The sequence below is a fragment of the Procambarus clarkii genome, chromosome 36, assembly GCF_040958095.1.
Source record: "Procambarus clarkii isolate CNS0578487 chromosome 36, FALCON_Pclarkii_2.0, whole genome shotgun sequence".
In the NCBI taxonomy this organism is placed as follows: domain Eukaryota; kingdom Metazoa; phylum Arthropoda; class Malacostraca; order Decapoda; family Cambaridae; genus Procambarus; species Procambarus clarkii.
In genome coordinates this window covers 8,841,817-8,861,139 of record NC_091185.1, presented here as the reverse complement: position 1 = coordinate 8,861,139, position 19,323 = coordinate 8,841,817, and the positions used below count along the sequence as shown (strand labels likewise).

The 19,323-nt window shown below is 51.2% G+C and overlaps 1 protein-coding gene across 5 annotated transcripts in view; it reads left to right on the top strand.

Moving 5' to 3' along the window:
* The window catches only part of LOC123756093 (SAP30-binding protein), a 154,013-nt gene that overhangs the window by 67,037 nt on the left and 67,653 nt on the right, over positions 1-19,323 (top strand). For all 5 annotated transcript variants that reach the window (XM_069336543.1, XM_045739088.2, XM_045739089.2 and 2 more), the window contains one exon: positions 1,565-1,655. In XM_069336543.1, the coding sequence (XP_069192644.1) occupies positions 1,565-1,655 (91 nt within the window). The remainder of the gene's footprint in view (positions 1-1,564; positions 1,656-19,323) is intronic.

Here is a 19,323-nt window from a genome sequence, read left to right as displayed (position 1 = left end):
GGTTTGTTGCTTCCCCGGATGCCCCAGATGCCCCGGCTGCCCCGTTTTGGTTATAGGGACCCGGACTTGGAAGTTGGAAGTCGTTTCTACTTTGGTTCCGTTTATCCCTCCTTGTCCTTTCCCTTTGGTGGTTCGTTCGGTCCCCCCCAACCGCTCTTGTTGCTGGCTAAAAACGTCGGGTGAGGTTTTCCGCGCAGGACCGATAGAACGTGTCGGTCCTGCGCGCTTGAGTGGAGGGAGGCTCAGATGGCGTTGCAGGTTTTCCTGGAGGGGCAAATTTGAGCATCTCAATGCCTGTTTGTTCGCCCCTGCCCTTCCGTGGGATATTGGTGTGATGCAGCTTCATGTGCAGGTTCCTTCCCTTTCGGCTGTCTTGGTTGCGAAGGATTTGTGTACACGTGGCCTGCTGGCTTCGGGCCAGCGTTTCTCTTCCCTCCTCAAGCTGTCCTCGGATTGACTTGAGTTGGTTGTGGAAGAGCTTGGGGCTGCCTCTGGGTCTGGTGCATTGCCCTCGGTGGTGCGAGCGCCATCTGCATTGTTGTTGAAGTTGTTCACGCTGTTCCTGCGGGATGCGGTTTCGCGTTTTTTTGCTTCTCGACTCACGTATCGGCAGGCGGTGCTTGTTTCTTCCTTCCTTGGAATCTGCTTGGGCCATGGCTCTTAGGTTGTCTTCGCTTTTTTGTCTGCTGCTGTTTGCAGAGTCTGCGGATGTGCAGTATCTACAGGCAGCTTCGGCTAGTTGCCATCCTATGTCCGACTTGTTAGTTCTCCGGGGGGCTCGTGGGGGGCCTTCCCAGAAGGGTCGTGCCAGGGTTTGGAGTTCTTCCCGTCATGGTAGGTCAGTAGTTCCAGATGTAGGAGCCAGAGGCGCACGACCTTGCCAGTTCACATCAGCCACAGAACTGTTGGGTGAATAGTTGGCGTTGGGGTCTGGGGCTCCATCTTCCTCCTCCCAAGGAGGGGGGGTTTGAGCAGACAGAGACACGATGCTCATTTGCTTGTTTTCATTTGGGGGAGTTCTGTCCACTAGTTCGGCTTTCAGTAGCCATATTTTAACCAGAATAGGGGTTTGTTTTGGGGAGCTTACCTTACTGGGTGCCTGACCCGGTCGATGGCAGATATAGAATGCTTCCAATCACATGCGGGATTTCTATAGGCCATTGCTCCTCGTGCCTCTCTGAGGGGGGGGCCAGGTTCTGGCTTGTGGTCCCCTGTAGGCCTAGAACTCCATGCGCATGACTGATGCCAGGGACTAATACAGTACAGTACATTCATATCAGCCCGGTTAGCTCCGGGGAGCCGAATGGTCTTTCCTCAGAAACTGGCGTTTCATTACATTCAATTCTGGCTTTTTAATTTAATATTAGGCATGAAGTACAGTATAGTAGTGGGAAATTATTTCCAGTATATACTCCTCTCAAGTGAGTGAATGCAACAGTTGATTTTGGGAGATCTTGTGCAGCCATTGTCTGTAGCTTTTGTATTAAATACTGTATCTGAATGTAGTGTGTGGTAGGTACTGTATATTCATAGCAAGCTTATTGTTTCATAATTTTATTAACAGCTCAACAGGTTGGTTTCATATGCTAATGAAGAGGATGATGATGAAGGGGAAGAACTTGGGAGAGACAGAGATGAAGATGAGCCAGATGAAAGTGAGTCCTTCATAAATTAGCACTAAGTGGCATTGCCACGTAAAGAAAGTAGTCAGACATTGCTAAAGCTCCTTTCTCTGATAATTTATAGAGCTTCTTTATTTATTATTATTGGCTTCACATATCTATGCACTCCATTGTGCCAACATAATAAACACTGTTATGATTGTTCTATAATGTATTGATGTTATGAACCCGTTCACATTGCCTACCTACCGTGTGGCTACCTTGTGTAACATCAGGGGGATTAACGGCCCCGCAGCCCAGTTTCCGACCAGGTCTTCCGGTTGGTGGTCTGGTCAACCAGGCTGTTGGACACGGCTGCTCGCAGCCTGACATATGAATCATATCCTGATTGATCAGGTATTATTTGGAGGTGTTTGTTGAGTTCTCTTGAACACTGTAAGAAGCCGACTAGTTATGCTTCTTACGTGTAGCGGGTGAGTGTTGAAAAGTCTTTTGCCCTTGATGTTGTTGGCGTTTTCCCTGTGTGTACCTATTGCACCTCTGCTTTTCATTGGGGCTATTTTGCACATCCTGCCATGCCTACTGGTCTCATGTGATGTAATTTTTGTGTTCAAATTTGAAACCAGTCCCTCTAATATCTTCCAGATGTAGATTATTATGTATCTCTCGCCTGCGCTCTTAAGAATGCAGATTTTGAACTTTTAATCAGTCCCAATAATTAAGATGACTTATAGAGTGGATTCTAGTGGTAAAGGATCTTTGCAGGCTCTGTAGGTCAGCAATTTTTCCAGCTGTGAATGGGGCTGTTATTGTGCAACAATATTCCACCCTAGAGAGCACTAGTGTCTTGAAAAGTATCATCATTGATATGGCATTCCTTGTTTGGAAGGTCCTTGTTATCCAACCTGTCATTTTTTTTGCAGCCATGACAGCTACTTTATTGTGTTCTGTAAAAGGTAAGGTCTTCTGACATGATTACACCTAAATACTTTACATTGCTTTTTCATTGAATAGTGTGATTTGATTCCATTTTCTGGGGGGAGCCCCGTCGGCTCCCCAGAGCTATCCCAGGCTGATATGCTAATGTCAGGCTTTGGCATCAGTCATGTGTATGGAGTTCTTAGGCCTACCGGGGACCACGGCCAGAACTGGGCCCCCTCAGAGAGGCAAGGGGAGCAATGGCCTATAGAAGCCCCCGTGTGGTTGGAAGCATTCTATGTCTGCCATCGACCGGAACAGGCACCCAGAAAGGTAAGCGCCTAAAAACAAACCCCTATTCTGGTTAAAATTGCTACCAGAAGCCGAACTAGTGGATAGAACTCCCCAACCGAAAACAAGCAAACTAGTGTGACGTCACACACCGCCGCGCCGCTGTCTGCGCAGCTCCCCCCTCCCCAGGAGGGGGAAGGGGGAGCCCCAGTCCCTCCACGCTGGCTACCCACACCTCAGTTCTTGAGGCTGATGCTATAGGCGATGGTCGTGTGCTCTGGCTCCGGTGTCGCTACTGCACTGTGCTTTGCGTGTGGTGTTGGTTTTGTGGGTGCGAGAGCTAGGAGTTTTCAGTACTCGGGCTGCATGCACCTAGGGCTGCCTTCCCTAGGTGCCCTGTAAGTACTGCCCTTGGGGCTTGGGACCACCTTCCACAGGCTCCTCGGGGTCTGCCTCTGCTGGTTTGTTTTACCTTTCGGTTTTTCGGCCGCCTGTTGGGCTCTTGGGTGTTCTGTTCTCCCTTGTTACCGGCAGGTAAGAGGCAGTTTGCACTAGTAGGGGCACAGGGTGCTGCTCAGCTTGTATTTCCCGACATCGCGGCCGGCTCTGTTCCTTGGGTTTCGCTGTCCTCTTGCGGGGCTTTGTTTTTCTTTTTGTTTTTGCCTGGTGGGGGGTTCTGTCATTTTATTCAGTTTGTTTATTCCCTTCCACTGTTCTCCTCGGTGGCGTCCCCTGCTAGGTCCCCGTGAGTGTCCCCGTGTCCCCGTGATATTATCTTTCTTGGAGATTTCAATTTACCGAGTCTAAGATGGAGAACGGCAAACACAAATATCATAGCAGGGAATGACCCGGGAAATAACCAACCACAGGTTAGAGAACTTTTGAGATTCTGTGACAAATTCTCGCTCAATCAACAGATTACAGAACCAACTAGGAACGAAAACACACTAGACTTGTTATTCACAAACAATGATGAACTAATCAGGGATATCACAATCTCAGATACTTCATACTCAGACCATAAGCTCATTGAAGTGCGAACTAGCATAAATAACGGTAGTAGGTCTAAGAGACCAAACAAGCGAGAAGGAATATTCAATCAATTCAATTTCAACAATAAGAGGATTGACTGGGAAAAAATAAATGTAGACCTTGCAACCATTCAATGGGAGACGGTCTTAAGCGACAAAACTCCCACACAGGGAGCCACATAGGAAGAGTAACGGCCTCAGAGTGGGGTCTGCCGTCGGTGGCTGGACGGTCGACAACTCGAGCCCAAACTAGTGTACAATTCCTCTATGACAAAGAGTGCTGGGAAGACGGGACACCACGAGCGTAGCTCTCATCCTGTAACTACACTTAGGTAATTACTTAGGTAATTACAGGGAATAGCTCAACTGACAGCTGAAGCTTACAAGGTCTGCTTGAAGCACGTGCCTGTGAGGAGGGGCAGAAAGAGGACCACTCTAGAAAGAGAACGGAGACGACTGTACAGGAGAAGGAAAAAAAATAACGGAAATGCTTCGGCAGACACAACTATCACAAGCAAGGAAAACAAGCCTAAGCAGGGAGATTGAGGAAATAGAACAAACGTTGAAGCGATCATATGAGTCTGAGGAAATGGAATTGGAACAGAAAGCTATACAAGAGATAAGGAAAAATCCGAAATATTTTTTCACATACGCAAAATCAAAATCCAAAACCTCGACCAGTATTGGACCATTAATTACAAATGAAGGTACGTACACAGAGGACAACAAAGAGATTAGTGAAATTCTAAGAAGCCAGTATGAGGCTATGTTTAGCACACCAATAAACAACATGAAAGTTGATGACCCAGACAGCTTCTTTATGAATGACATTCAAGCTGCAGATAATATAACGGATATTACCACAAACTCGGAAGACTTTGAAAGAGAAATTGATAATATGCCTATGCACTCAGTTCCTGGACCTGACTCATGGAATTCAATATTCATAAAGAAATGTAAAGTACCAGTAGCGAGAGCACTCAGCGTAATATGGAGAAAGAGCCTGGATACAGGGGAGATACCAGCAGCACTTAAATCTGCAGATATAGCTCCGTTGCACAAGGGGGGGAGTAAAGCCTTGGCAAAAAATTATAGGCCAGTTGCACTAACATCACACATAATAAAAGTGTTTGAAAGAGTGATTAGGAATCAAATTTCTAGTTTTATGGAAAACAATGAATTGCACAATCCAGGACAACATGGATTTAGAGCGGGAAGATCCTGTCTGTCACAGTTACTCAACCACTATGACAAAATCACAGAAGCCCTAGAAGAAAAGCAAAATGCAGATGTTGTATACATAGACTTTGCAAAGGCGTTCGACAAATGTGACCATGGGGTGATAGCTCACAAAATGAGGTCAATGGGAATAACTGGAAAAGTAGGACGCTGGATACTCAATTTCCTGTCGAACAGAACACAAAGAGTAACAGTCAATCAGATAAAATCGAGTCCAAGCGATGTTAAAAGCTCTGTACCTCAAGGTACAGTCCTTGCACCGCTACTGTTCCTTATTCTCATATCTGATATAGACAAAAATACACGCCACAGCTTCGTGTCGTCCTTTGCAGATGACACAAAAATCAGCATGAAAATTACCTCTGCTGAAGACATTGAAAAACTACAAGCAGATGTCAACAAAGTTTTTGATTGGGCAGCAGAAAATAACATGATGTTTAACAGTGATAAATTTCAGGTACTCAGGTACGGCAAAAATGAGGATCTGAAACATAATACAGGGTACAAAACACAATCGAATCTTCCCATAGTAGAAAAACAGCATGTCAAGGATTTGGGAATAATGATGTCCGACGATCTAACGTTTAGGGAGCATAACCAAGCAAATATCGCGTCAGCCAGAAAAATGATCGGATGGATTACGAGAACTTTCAAATCCAGGGATCCCATCACAATGGTTGTACTCTTCAAGTCACTTGTGCTGTCCCGTCTCGAGTACTGCTCAGTTCTCACTTCCCCCTTCAGAGCAGGAGAGATTGCTGAAATAGAGGGAATACAGAGAACATATACGGCACGCATAGACGAGATAAAACACCTAAATTATTGGGATCGTCTCAAAGCTCTCCAAATGTACTCTCTAGAAAGGAGACGAGAGAGATACCAAATAATATACACATGGAAAATACTGGAGGGTCAGGTCCCAAATCTACACAGTAAAATAACAACGTACTGGAGTGAACGATATGGAAGAAAATGCAAGATTGAACCAGTGAAGAGCAGAGGTGCCATAGGCACAATCAGAGAGCACTGTATAAACATCAGGGGTCCGCGGTTGTTCAACGTCCTCCCAGCGAGCATAAGAAATATTGCCGGAACAACCGTGGACATCTTCAAGAGAAAACTGGACGGTTTTCTAAGAGAAGTTCCGGATCAGCCGGGCTGTGGTGGGTACGTGGCCCTGCGGGCCGCTCCAAGCAACAGCCTGGTGGACCAAACTCTCACAAGTTGAGCCTGGCCTCGGGCCGGGCTTGGGGAGTAGAAGAACTCCCAGAACCCCATCAACCAGGTATCAACCAGGAGTGTACACGTCCCTGGGGTTCAGCTGTAGAAGTTTGCTTGGTAGTTTTGGGCGCCGGTTTGCGGCACCCTGCCTGGGACTACCTGAGCGCGTGTCCTTAAAGTAAACGCTCAGGACCCTGGGAATCCCCTAGGGGGCGCGTGGGTCCAATGGATGTGACCCCGGAGTCCCCACTCGCTGTGTGCGAGTTTGAGGGTTGCTCGGTCCCCTTGTCTCAGGGTGACCCTCATTGTTTTTGCCTCTGCCACACTGCCTGTTGGGTCGGTGATACTTTCGACCCTGAGTCCTGTGAGTGTTGCTGCTTGCTTGTGACTCAATTTACCCAATCCTCTGATGATTCTATTCGGGTGCAGGCGACGCGTGCGTTGCAGTCTAGGTTTCATCTGTTGCAACGCGCTCGGTTGGTTGCTCACCCGGATGCCCCGGGGCTGCCCCGCTTTGCTTTTCGAGACCCGGACTTGGGGGTGGGGGTCACTTCGATCCTGGTTCAGTCCGCACCTCCTCGTCCTTCCCCTTCTATTCGTTCTGGTTCCCCCCTCCCCCCTGCTTCCGGCCCCGAAGCGTCTGAGGGTTTCGGGGTCGGAGCAGGGGTTACTTGATCTCGAGACTCGGGCAGCTTCGGGGGGTGCCTCTTCCGGGGCGGCGGCAGAGGCATTCGAGTCTTGTCTCCCGGCCGAAGCTTCGGGGTCTGACCAGTGGGCCCCCCTTCCTCCAGCTTTTCCGGCTGCTCCGTCCTTGTCTTGTAGGGTCGGGGCTTGGGGAGAGGACTCGGCCTTGGGTCCTGTGGTGAAGGACCTCGAGGCTGCGGAGGGGCTGACTTGGGGGCCTTGGGCCCCGCTGGACCCCGCCTGGGTTTTTTTCCCCTCTGAGCGGGGCTTATTGTTACAAGGAGTGGGGTTTTCTTTTCCCCCCTCTGCGTACGAGTTGGATTTGGTGTCGGCCCCTCCCCGGGTTCGGTTCCGTGTTCCCCCGGATACGTCCGTTCCGTCCTTCCGGAGGTTTTCGGCTTATCGCATCCAACCTGGTGTGGTGCGAGCGGCCTTTGCAGCTTACCTCCTGCGTGACTCGGATTATGCCTCGGAAATGGATCCGTCCGAATTCAGGTTTGGGACTTCGTTCCCTTTCTGGCTCCGTTACGAGGTTCCGGAGTCGTCCTGGCTAGCAGACTGCCCCTTGTTTGTTTTGATTCCTGGCATTCCTTCTGTCGTTCCCGCACGCTGGAGTGGCGGGAAGCTTCCACGGTGCTTCAGGTTTTCCTGGGGGGCGAGCTTGAGTACCTGAATGAGTGCTTGTTTGCCCCTGCCCTTCCCCGCGATGTGGGCGTTATTCAGCTCCATGTGCAGGTTCCCACCCTTTTGGTGGCACTCGTTGCGGAGGACTTGCATGCCCTGGAATCTGCTTGGGCTCTGGCTCTTAGGCGTTCTTCACCTTTTTGTCCTCTTCTGTTTGAGGAGTCGGCCGTGGCGCAGTTTATTCAGGCTGTGTCGGCGGCTTGTCGTCCGATGTCGGACTTCTTGGTTTTCCGGGGGTCCCGGGGTGGGTCTTCCCGGAAATGTCGTGCCAGGGCTCGGGGTTCCTCTCGTCGTGGTAGGCCTCTGGTGTCAGGTTCGGGTTTGGCTCCTCCTGCGGACCCTCCCTCGTCTGGTTGGCGTGGTGTTCGAGCTGTGCGGGATTCTGGGTCTCGTAAGGATCGCCGGCCCTTTCGCGGTTTGCCCCATTGACGGGGCGATGGGGGGGGGGGCGGCTTGCACTGTTCGCCCGTGCCTGGTCCCATGATTCGTGGGCCTTTTGGGTCGTGTCTCACAGCCTGCGGTGGCGTTGGGTGGCCTCTTCCCCCTTGGGGGGGTCGGGGCTGGCAGGGCAGGTTTCTTCCCCTGCGCTCTGTCGAGTCGTCTTGTAGTGGGTACGCTTGGGCGTCGTCGTCCCTCAGATGGGTTTCCTGTCTGTTTCCGGTTCCAAAACGGGACTGCGTAGACCTGCGGTTCATTCTGGACTTGTCCCGTCTAACCCCTGGGTTCATTGCCCCTCCTTTCGGATGACTACACTGTCTCAGGTTCGGCTCCTCTTGGAGCTGGGAGCTTGGATGGTGTCCCTGGACCTCCGGGACGTTTATTGGCATGTCCCGATTCATCCACGGTTCAAGGACTGGCTCGGTTTTGTTGTGGGGCGTCTTGAGTTACCGCTTTCATTGTCTCCCGTTCGGGTTGAACCTGGCACCTCGCGTGTTCACGTGTCTTACACGGGTTGTGGTGGCTCGTTTGCGTCTCCTAGGTGTTCGGGTGTTGGCCTACCTTGACGACTGGCTGGTTTGGGCTCCCAGCCAGTCAGCTTGCTTGCTAGCCAGGGATTTGGTTCTTTCCCAGCTCGCCGAGTTTGGGTTCTTGGTGAACTGGAGGAAGTCCCATCTGGTTCCCTCTCAGGTTTGGACTTGGCTGGGTCTCGTTTGGGACTCTCGAACAGCCTCCTTGTCTCTCCCTACGGAGTCTCTCCTGCGGCTGTGGTCCCGCCTTCGTCTGTTTCTGGAGGGCCCTCGGGTCACCCAGCGGTTGCTCGAGGGGCTGTGCGGGAGCCTGAACTTCGCGATGGTGGTCTACCCGCCGGGTCGGGTTTGGCTTCGACAGCTGTTCTGGTTCCTTCGGGGTTCCCCCTTCCGCCTCTCTCGCGATCGCAGAGTTCGACCCCCGGGGGCCTTGCGTCGGTTGCTGCGTCACCGGCTTCCTCTTCGGGTTTTTCGGGGTTCAGTGCCTTGGCGCCTACCCGAGCCCTCGCTCGATGTGTACACGGATGTGTCGTCTCGGCTGGGGTTTTGTGACCAGTGCTCACCAGGCCGGCCAGGGGCGTTGGGATCCGTCCTTCCGTTGAGCTCACAGCACGGTGCGGGAGTTCGCGGCAGTGTGGTTTGCTCTGGGGAGGATTCGGGTGGCCCGCGGATCGACGATTCGGCTCCATTCGGACTGCTCTCCGGTGGTTCATTGCCTGAACCGCAGGGGTTCGATGCGGTCCTTGTCTCTTTGGGGTTGATCGCTTCGGGTGACTCGTCTGCTGAGTTCTCGGGGTTTGGCTCTCCTGGCGGTTCACGTACGGGGGCATGTCCAGCGTCTTGGCCGATGCCCTGTCTCACTTCGTTCCCCCTCTCCACGGAGTGGACGATAGACGACGAGTCCTTCCGTTGGCTTTGCCAGACGTTCGGGCGCCCCGAGGTGGACCTCTTCGCGTCGGCGTGGTCGCGGCGTCTTCCCGTTTATGCGGCGCCCTTCCCCGATCGCTAGGCCGTCGGGGTCGATGCCTTTCGGCTAGACTGGTCGAGGTGGGGGTTCCTGTACCTCTTTCCCCCGGTTCGGCTGTTGCTCCAGGTCCTGACTCGCTTAGAACCTTACCAGGGGAGAGTTGTCCTTCTGGCCCCTTGTTGGCCGGCCCAGCCTTGGTTTCAGGCGCTGGTTGCTCGGTGTCCGAACCCGAGGGTTTTCCCGCGGCTCCGCCTCTTTCAGCAGATCAGGCCGGTACGTCACGTGGCTGGTTCGATCTTCTCCTCGAGTCTTCGCGTATGGGTTTTTTGACTCGAGTCTATCATCATCTCTATGGTGATCAGGTGGCTTCCTTGTTGGTGTCCCACCTGAGGGCTTCTTCTCGGCGGCAGTATGAAGTTTCCTGGCGGTCCTTCCATTTCTTTTTGCGTCTTCGTCGTGTTAGTTCCTTGTCTGTTCGTGTGGTCTTGTCCTTCCTCTCGTGGTTGTTTCAGGACCGTCATCTTATGCCTAACACTGTCGCCTCGTATCTTAATTACCTAAGTGTAGTTACAGGATGAGAGCTACGCTCATGGTGTCCCGTCTTCCCAGCACTCTTTGTCATATAACGCTTTGAAACTACTGACGGTCTTGGCCTCCACCACCTTCTCACCTAACTTGTTCCAACCGTCTACCACTCTGTTTGCGAAAGTGAATTTTCTTATATTTCTTCGGCATCTGTGTTTAGCTAGTTTATATCTATGACCTCTTGTTCTTACAGTTCTAGGTCTCAGGAAATCTTCCCTATCGATTTTATCAATTCTTGTTACTATTTTGTATGTAGTGATCATATCACCTCTTTTTCTTCTGTCTTCTAGTTTTGGCATATTTAATGCCTCTAACCTCTCCTCGTAGCTCTTGCCCTTCAGTTCTGGGAGCCACTTAGTAGCATGTCTTTGCACCTTTTCCAGTTTGTTGATGTGCTTCTTAAGATATGGGCACCACACAACTGCTGCATATTCTAGCTTTGGCCTAACGATAGTCGTGAACAATTTCTTTAGTATATTGCCATCCATGTATTTAAAAGCAATTCTGAAGTTATAAAGCGTGGCATAGGCTCCTCGCACAATATCGTGCGGCGCTGGCGGAGCCGCTTCAGCTTGCTTTCGGTATCGATGTTACGTCTGCGCCGTTTCGCAAGCTGTCTCGTGCATTTTTTCACCTCTGGCCTGCTCATGCGTCGCCTGAGCCATCCTGGTCTTTGGACAGAGTGCTCGCTTTCCTTTCGTCTCCTTGTTTCGTTTTGGCCCCTTCGGTCCAGGATTGTTTTTCCAAGGCACTTTTCTTGTTGGCTTTGGCCTCTGGGGGTCGGGTAGGGGAGCTTCATGCTCTCCTACGGCGCAGGGGTTTCTGCTCTTTTGGTCGTGGTGATTGTTTTGTTCGTTTGCAGCCGTCTCCTTCTTTTCTGGCGAAGAATGAGACTGCTGCGTTCCGGAGGGGTCCATGGGTGGTTGATGCTTGGTTGGTCAGGCCGGGGGTGCATCATGTTTTGTGTCCGGTTGCGGCTCTTCGCCGTTATTTGTGCGCCACGGCTTCTGTGTCCGGGGACGCGCTGTGAGTTGATCCGGTTTCCCTTCTTCCCTGTTCGCGGGTTCGGGTGTCCCAGGTCGTCCGCAGGGTTATTAAGTCCAGCCAGCCTGCGGTCTATGCCCGTGCCCATGACATTCGTAAGTTCGCGGCTCTTGCTGCCGTCTTTGGGAATATGTCTTGGTCTGATATTCGGGCGCGGGGATTTTGGCGGTCGAACAGGGTCCTGGCTGCTCGTTACCTTGTTCCTGTGTCCCTGGGTCCCGTCGGGCCTGTGTTGCTTTGGGTCGGCGGTTGCAGCCAGTTGTCTCGGCTTCGAGTTGAGGGGTGAGCGACGACCGCCTCCCGGGTAAGTCCCTCTTTTTCCGTCTGTGGGTAGTTCGCTCCGGGGAGCCGACAGGGTTCCCCCCAGAAAACCAGCGTTGAATGTAATGAAACGCCATTTTCTGGGTGAGTCCCAGAGGCTTCCCGGCATCCCTCCCTCCCTCCGGTCGGCGTTTTTTCGCGTTTTTGACATCCAGCCTCAAGAACTGAGGTGTGGGTAGCCGGCGTGGAGGGTCTGGGGCTCCCCCTTCCCCCTCCCGGGTAGTGGGGAGCTGTGCAGACAGCGGCGGTGTGTGACGTCACACTAGTTTGCCTGTTTTCGGTTGGGGAGTTCTATCCACTAGTTCGGCTTTTGGTAGCAATTTTAACCAGAATAGGGGTTTGTTTTGAGGCGCTTACCTTTCTGGGTGCCTGTTCCGGTCGATGGCAGACATAGAATGCTTCCAACCACACGGGGGCTTCTATAGGCCATTGCTTCCCTTGCCTCTCTGAGGGGGCCCGGTTCTGGCCATGGTCCCCGGTAGGCCTAAGAACTCCATACACATGACTGATGCCAAAGTCTGACATTAGCATATCAGCCTGGGATAGCTCCGGGGAGCCTCCGGGACTCACCCAGAAAATGGCGTTTCCTTACATTCAACGCTGGTTTTATATATGGTTTCCGTTTTTACATTTTAGTTTTTCCCATAGCGCAGGAGCTGGAACTTATTTTCATTAAACATTCTATTATCTGTGGCTCACTGAAAGACCTGATTTACATCTGATTGGAGGTTTGCTGTGTCCTTTATATTATCTACTCGCATGAAAATCCTAGTGTCATCTGTAAATGGTGATACAGTGCTGTAGTTTGTATCCTTGTCTATGTCTGATATTAGGATGAGAAAAAGTACCGGAGCAAGTTTGGTACCTTAGGGGACAGCTTTTACAGTAGATGATCCTGATTTTACTGTGTTAACTATTACACTCTTCATTCTGTTCATTAAGAAGTTGAAGATCCATTTCCCTACTTTGCCAGCAATTCCTTTTGCACGCATTTTGTGTGCAAAATGTCACAGTTGTCGAAAGCTTTCTCAAAGTCTGTGTATATTACATTTGCATTTTGCTTGTCTTCCATGGCACCAAAGGCCATGTCATAGTGATCTAGCAACTGTGAGAGGCAGGAGCGTTCTGTTCTGAACCCGTGTTGTCCGGGGTTTTGTAGATGTTGTGATTCCATGTGATTTATAATCTTATTTTGTAGAGTACTTTCAAAGATTTTTATGATGTGTGAAATTAGAGCTGTTGGTCTGTAATTTTTTGTATCTGCTTTACTACACCCTTTGTGAAGTGGCGCGATCTATGCTGTTTTAAGTACAGTATGTTAAGGATGATGCCAGTATCTATGCTCAGTCTCCAAAAGGTGTTTAGGGCCTGTGATAGTGATGTTTTGCATTTCTTGACGAATATAGAATTCCACGAGTCTGAGCCTGGTGCAAAGTGCATGGGCATGCTGTCTATTTCTACTTCAAAGTTCAATGGAGTTAGGGGTGACATTTGATATATGGTTCAATTTTGGTGTCACATTCATGAAGAATTCATTTGAATCATCAATCTTCAATGTGTTCAGGGGTTCACTGAAAACAGAATCATACTGAAGCCTTAGTATTTAACTCATTTCTTTGTTGTCTTTGGTGAAAGTTCCATCACCCCTTGTGCAAGGGCCAAATGCAGGATGCAGTTTTTCTTCTTGTTTTGCATACAAGAAAAAGTATTTCGGTTCCTCTCTCTTTCACTTATGGCCTTTTGCTCCCTTTGCCTCTCTTGGACATTATGATTCTCTCGGCATTAGCTCGATCATTTCTATTTCCCAACCTAGCCTTCCTTGTTGTTGTTCTTTCGGTCCTGGCGGTCGGTTTGTTTGGTTGCAGCCTTCTCCTCCTTTTCTGGTGAAGTACGAGACGTTGACTTTCCGGAGGGGTCCTTGGGTCATTGATGCTTGGTTGGTCAGGCCATGGGTGCATCATGTGTTGTGTCTGGTTGTGGCTCTTCACCGTTATCTGCGCACTTCGGTTTCGGTGGCTTTGTGTGCTTTGGGTTGATCCAGTTTCCCTCATTCCCTGTTCCAGGGCGCGGGTCTCCCAGGTCGTTCACAGGATTAGTAAGTCTAGCCAGCCTGCGGTCTATCTTCGTGCCCATGCCGTTAGGAAGTTTGCTGTATTGGCTGTCGTGTTTGGCAACATGTCTTGGGCTGATATTCGGGCACAGGGTTTTTGGAGGTTGAACAATGTCCTAGCCGCCCGTTATTTGGTTAACGTTCCTGCGTGTGGACATTCCTGTGTTGCTTTGGGTTGCAAGTTGGAGCCAGTTTTCTTGACTTCACGTTGTGGAGCATGTAGTGGCCTCCTCCTGGGTAAGTCCCTCTTTTCCTTATCTTTGGATATGTAGCTCCAGGGAGCTATAGTAGCTCTGCACAGAAAACCAGCTTTGAATGTAATGAAATGCCATTTTCTGGGTGAGCCCCGGAGGCTTCCTGGCAACCCTCCCTCCCTCTGGTTGGTGGTTTTTCGCATTGATTGATGCTTATCTTCCAAACTGTATTGCTAGGTAGCCGGTGTGACAAGGTCTGGGGCTCCCCCCTCCCCCGTCGGGGGAGGGGAGGGCTGCGAGGATGAGCGTTGCAGCAGTGGAGTGTGATGTTTGCTTGTTTGTGTGTTTCCTTGGGATTGGAGGGAATTGTACCTCTCTTTACAGTTTTTAGTTAAAATTTTCTTACCATGTGGGGGTTTATTTTGTTATGCTTACCTTTCTGGGTGCGTAACCTCAGTTGATGGCAGATAAGGAAAACCCCCAACTACAGGGGGGGGGGGTGTTTCCAGGGCCATTGCTCCCTGGTTTTGGCTCGTGGTCCCCAGTAGGTCAAACTCCATAGACTAATGCCCTAGTCTATATATCACACATTAGCCTGATAGCTCCATGGAGCCTCCGGGGCTCATCCAGAAAATGGCGTTTCATTACATTCAACGCTGGTTTTGTACAAAGTCATATTGTAAAGGAACATGAGGTCGTTCATGATGCTTAGATGCACAAAACAATTCATGCTCTCCTCCAGAGGTGGGGTTTTTGTTCTTTGGGCACTGGTGGGGCCTTTGTTTATAGCCAACTCCTCCTTTTCTGGCGAAGAACAAGAACTAGCTAGCTTCTAGAGGGATCCTCCCATTATTAATGCTTGGTTGGTTTGGCCAGGGGTGCTTCATGTGTTGTGTCTGGTAGTGGCTCTCCACCATTATCTTTATGCCACCAATTTTGCTTCGGTGGATACTTTGTCGGCAGACCCAGTGTCATTGATTCCTTATTCTAAATGTTGTGTTTCTCAGGATGTCCGCAGCGTCATTCAGTCTAGCCAGCCTGCTGTCTACTCTTGTGCCCATGCTGTTTGGAAGCTCATTGCTCTGACTTGTGTCAGAGTCTGTGTCTGTGTCAACACAAAGACTAAAGGGCAGTATTTATGGGCAGAAAAAATTAAACCATAGCACTATCCAGAAACGAAGATGGCTCGAGAGGAAATCATGCTGGCCAGAGGAGGAAAAATGCATTAAAAACCAGCAAAATGGTACTGATGAAACAGCAGTGCTGAAAGCCCACAAATGCAACCTTGCCAATACTGACCAAAAAAAGCAAAAAAAAAGTATACAGCAAAATCCAAAAACCAAAATGATTAAAAAGAAAAAGAACAAGGTTACTAAAAGAAACAGGAGTGCTGAAGAGAGGAAAAACTGACGAAATGAGGGCCAAGAGAACTCGTACTGTCACTAAAAAGATAACTATAATGCCACGCAACAAGACCCCATCTGCCATTCATACAAATGGCTGTAAACAAGACAAGCTGGATTCAAAGGGGGACTGGAACTTCAAAACCTGCCTAATTAACTTCCCTAACTATGTAAGCTGACAATCAAATATCTTTAAACTCATGCGTGCTCGTTCGCCCAACCTCCCCCATCGAAAGGTTGTCCTCGTTGGGGGTGTGACACAACCTCCAGCCTTAGATAAAGAAGGCTTAGTGGATCACAGTGAGGATGCCGCTCTCACGACGTAGTATGAGAGGCCCGGTAACATAACTAAATAGCGGTCTGCCAAAATCCATACCCCAAGATATATTAGAAAAGACGCAAAGGGGACACAAAAAGACACATTCAATGTTGACATTCAACACTAACCATTCAAAGAATGGTCAGTGTTGGCATGGTTGCCTTTGTGGGCTTTCAGCACTGCTGTTTCATTGGTGCCATTTTGCTGGTTTTTAAGGCATTTTCTGGGGGAGCCCCTTTGGCTCCCCGGAGCTATCCGGGCGGATATAAATGTACTGTAGACATGCGATTATCCAGAATCCGACCATCCGGAAAACGCCCTAATCCGGCTAAAATTGTGGCCGGATAAAGTTATCTCACTATCCGGCCAAAATGTCCATAGGAGCCGGAAAAGCGGGTGTTTGGCCAGATAAAAAATCTGGGCCGGATAACTTGCTGCCGATGTTACGCTCTCCGGACAGTCAGCCGGACAAGCGGTGAATTGTCTGGATAAGAAAGCCAGGCAGCGGGCCGTACCGTATTAATCCTGTGCGACTGTGGCTCCAGGTTCATGGTGTAGGAAGGGGTGGGGTGGGTGGGTGGTGTCGGCAGAGAGAGGAGCATTGGGAGGGACCACCTGGGGGGATAATGGTCAGGAAGGGGCGGGAGGGAGTCGGACAGGAAGGGAGGGAGGGAGGGAGTCGGACATGAAGGGAGGGAGGGAGGGAGGGAGTCGGACAGGAAGGGAGGGAGGGAGGGAGTCGGACAGGAAGGGAGGGAGTCGGACAGGAAGGGAGGGAGGGAGGGAGGGAGTCGGACAGGAAGGGAGGGAGAGAGGGAGTCGGACAGGAAGGGAGGGAGGGAGGGAGTCGGACAGGAAGGGAGGGAGGGAGGGAGTTGGGTTAGGGAGGGAGGGAGGGAGTCAGACAGGAAAGGGAGGAGGGAGTTGGACAGGTAGGGAGGGAGTCGATCAGGGAGGGAAGGAGTCGGACAGGGAGGGAGGGAGTCAGACAGGAAGGGAGGGAGGGAGTCGGTCAGGGAGGGAGGGAGGGAGGGAGTTGGTCAGGGAGGGAGGGAGGGAGGGATGGAGTCAGTCAGAGAGGGAGGGAGGGAAGGAGGGAGGGAGTCGGGCAGGAAGGAAGGGAGAACTGTTGTGTGTGTATGTGACTTGCTTAAGCCTAATGAAGGAAGGTGTCGTTGGAGGTGTTGCAAGAATTATATTGTTTCCTTATTGCTGTGGATAGCTAGTTATGAATATTAATGCCAACCCACTCACCTACCACCCCACCCACCTGTTCACCCACCTGCCTGATAGCCCACCCATCCACCTGTTCACCCATCCGCCTGCTTGCCCACCCACCCACCTGAATGCTCACCCACCCACCTGAATGCTCACCCACCCACCCACCTGAATGCTTGCCCACCTACCCATCTGAATGCTCGCCTACCCACCCACCTGTTCACCCACCTACCTGCACACCCACCTGCTTGTTTACCCACTTCCCTGCCCACCCACCCACCTGTTCACCCACTTCCCTGCCCACCCACCTGTTCACCCACTTCCCTGCCCACCCACCTGTTTGCCCACCTGTTCACCCACCTGTCTGCTCGCCCACCCACCTGCCTGCTTACCCCCCCCCCCCACTTGCCTGCTCAAACCTGTTCACCCACCAAGCCCCTCTTGAAGGGTTTTCTTTTACTTTTTGTTCTCCTGCCTGCCCCATGGTTTGGTCACACCCTATTGTATCTTGGTGGTCCTCCGCTAGGCCCCAGTGACGGTACACGTTTCAGGAGTTCAGCTTTAGTAGTTTGCTTGGTATTTTTGGGCATTAGTTAGCAGTACTCTGCCTGGGCTTTCCTTAGCAAGACAACACGACTAAGGGCCCTGGGAAACCCTGGGCAGGGGGGCTCTTTAGTCCGATGGACGCGATCCCTGGGTCCCCTCTTGCTTCGTGCGAGTTTGAAGGTTGCTCTGTCCCCTTGTCTCAAGGTGACACTCACCGGGTGCCTCAGTCTTGCTGCCCGTGTGGTCGGTGACACTTTCGACCCGGAGTCTTGCGAGTTTTGTACCTTGTTTGTACTCCAATTCACCCGGTCGGTCCACTAATGTTATGTGGGTGCAGGCAGCTTCGGCGTTGCATGCTTGGTTTGGGTTGCTGTAACATGCTAGGTTTGTTGCTACTCCCCGATACCCCAAGACTGCCCTGCTTTGATTATAAGGACCCAGACTTGGGGGTGTTAGTCGCCTTGATTTTGGTTCCATCTGCGCCCCCTTGTTCTTCCTCTTCTATTGTTCGTCCTGGTCCTCCCCCCACCCCCACTTTCTTCTGGCTCCGAGGCGTCTGAGGGTTGGGGCAAGGTTTAATTGGTATTGAGACTCGGGCAATTTCGGGGGAAAGCCCCTTCCGGTGTGGCAGCGGAGGCATTCGAGCCTCCATCGCCCCAGGTCCTCATGGGGAGGTTCCCAGGATGGGGAGGGGTTGGCTTGGGGACTTGGGCCCCCATTGGATCCCACTTGGGTTTTTGTGCCCTCTGAGCGGGGCTTGGTGTTACAAGGCATTTTTTTTTCCCCCCATCCTCGTACGAGTTGGATTTGGCATCTATCCCTCCCCGGGTTTGGTTCCATTATCCCATGGGTTCTTCGGTCCCGTCCTTCCGGAGGTTTTTGGCCTCGCACATCCCGCCTCATGTGGTGTGGGAGGCATTATGGCTTACCTCCTGCACGACCCGGATTACCCCCTTCATAATGGATCCTTCTTCCTTCGTGTATGGATCTTCCTTTCCTTATTGGGTTTGTTACGAGGTTCCAGAGTCATCCAGGCTTGCAGACTGCTCCTTTTTCTCGTTGGAGGTGTGGCATTCATTCTGTCGATACCATACACTTGGGTGGCGGGAGGCTCATACGGTGGTCCAGGTTTTCCTGGGGAGGAGGGGGGGGGGGCAAATTTGAGCGCCTCAGTGCATGCTTGTTCGCCCCTGCCCTTCCTTGGGATGTCGGCATAGTGCAGCTTCATGTGCTGGTTCCCTCCCTTTTGGCTGCGATGGTCGCTGAGAATTTGTGCACTTATGGCCTATTGACTTCGGTCTTGCGATTCTTTTCCCTTCTTGAGCTGTCAACGGACTGGCTCGAGGAGGATGTGGGGGCGGTTAGGGCTGTTCCTGGGACTAGTGCGTTAGCCTTGGAGGTGTGGGTATAGTCTGCTCTTTTGAAACTGTTCGCACCGATCTTGTGGGATGCGATGTCACTGTTTTTTGCTTCCTGTCTCACGTGAAGGCAGGCGGTGCTTGCTTACTCTATGGTATCCGCTTGAGCCCTGGCTCTTAAGATTTCTTTGCCTTTTTGCCAGTTGCTATTGTGCAGTATCTGCAGGCCGCTTCTTTTAATTGCCATCCCATGTCGGACTTGTTGGTTCTGGTGTGGTCGAAACACCCTTGTCAGTCGGGGATTTCCTGCCTGTTTCCGGTTCTGAAACGGGACTGCATGGACCTCAGGTTCATTCAGGTCTTGTCCCGTCTGAACCCGTGGGTTTATTGCCCCTCCTTTCGGATGACTACTCTGTCCCAGGTCCGAATTATCTTGGAACCGGGTGCTTGGATGGTGTCCCTGGACCTTAAGGACACGTAGTGGCACATCCCAAGTCATCTGGGGTTCAGGGACCAGCTCGGTTTTGTTGTGGGGCAACAGGGTTACCACTTTTGTTGCTTTCATTCGGCTTGAATCTGGCACCTCGCATTTTCACACGC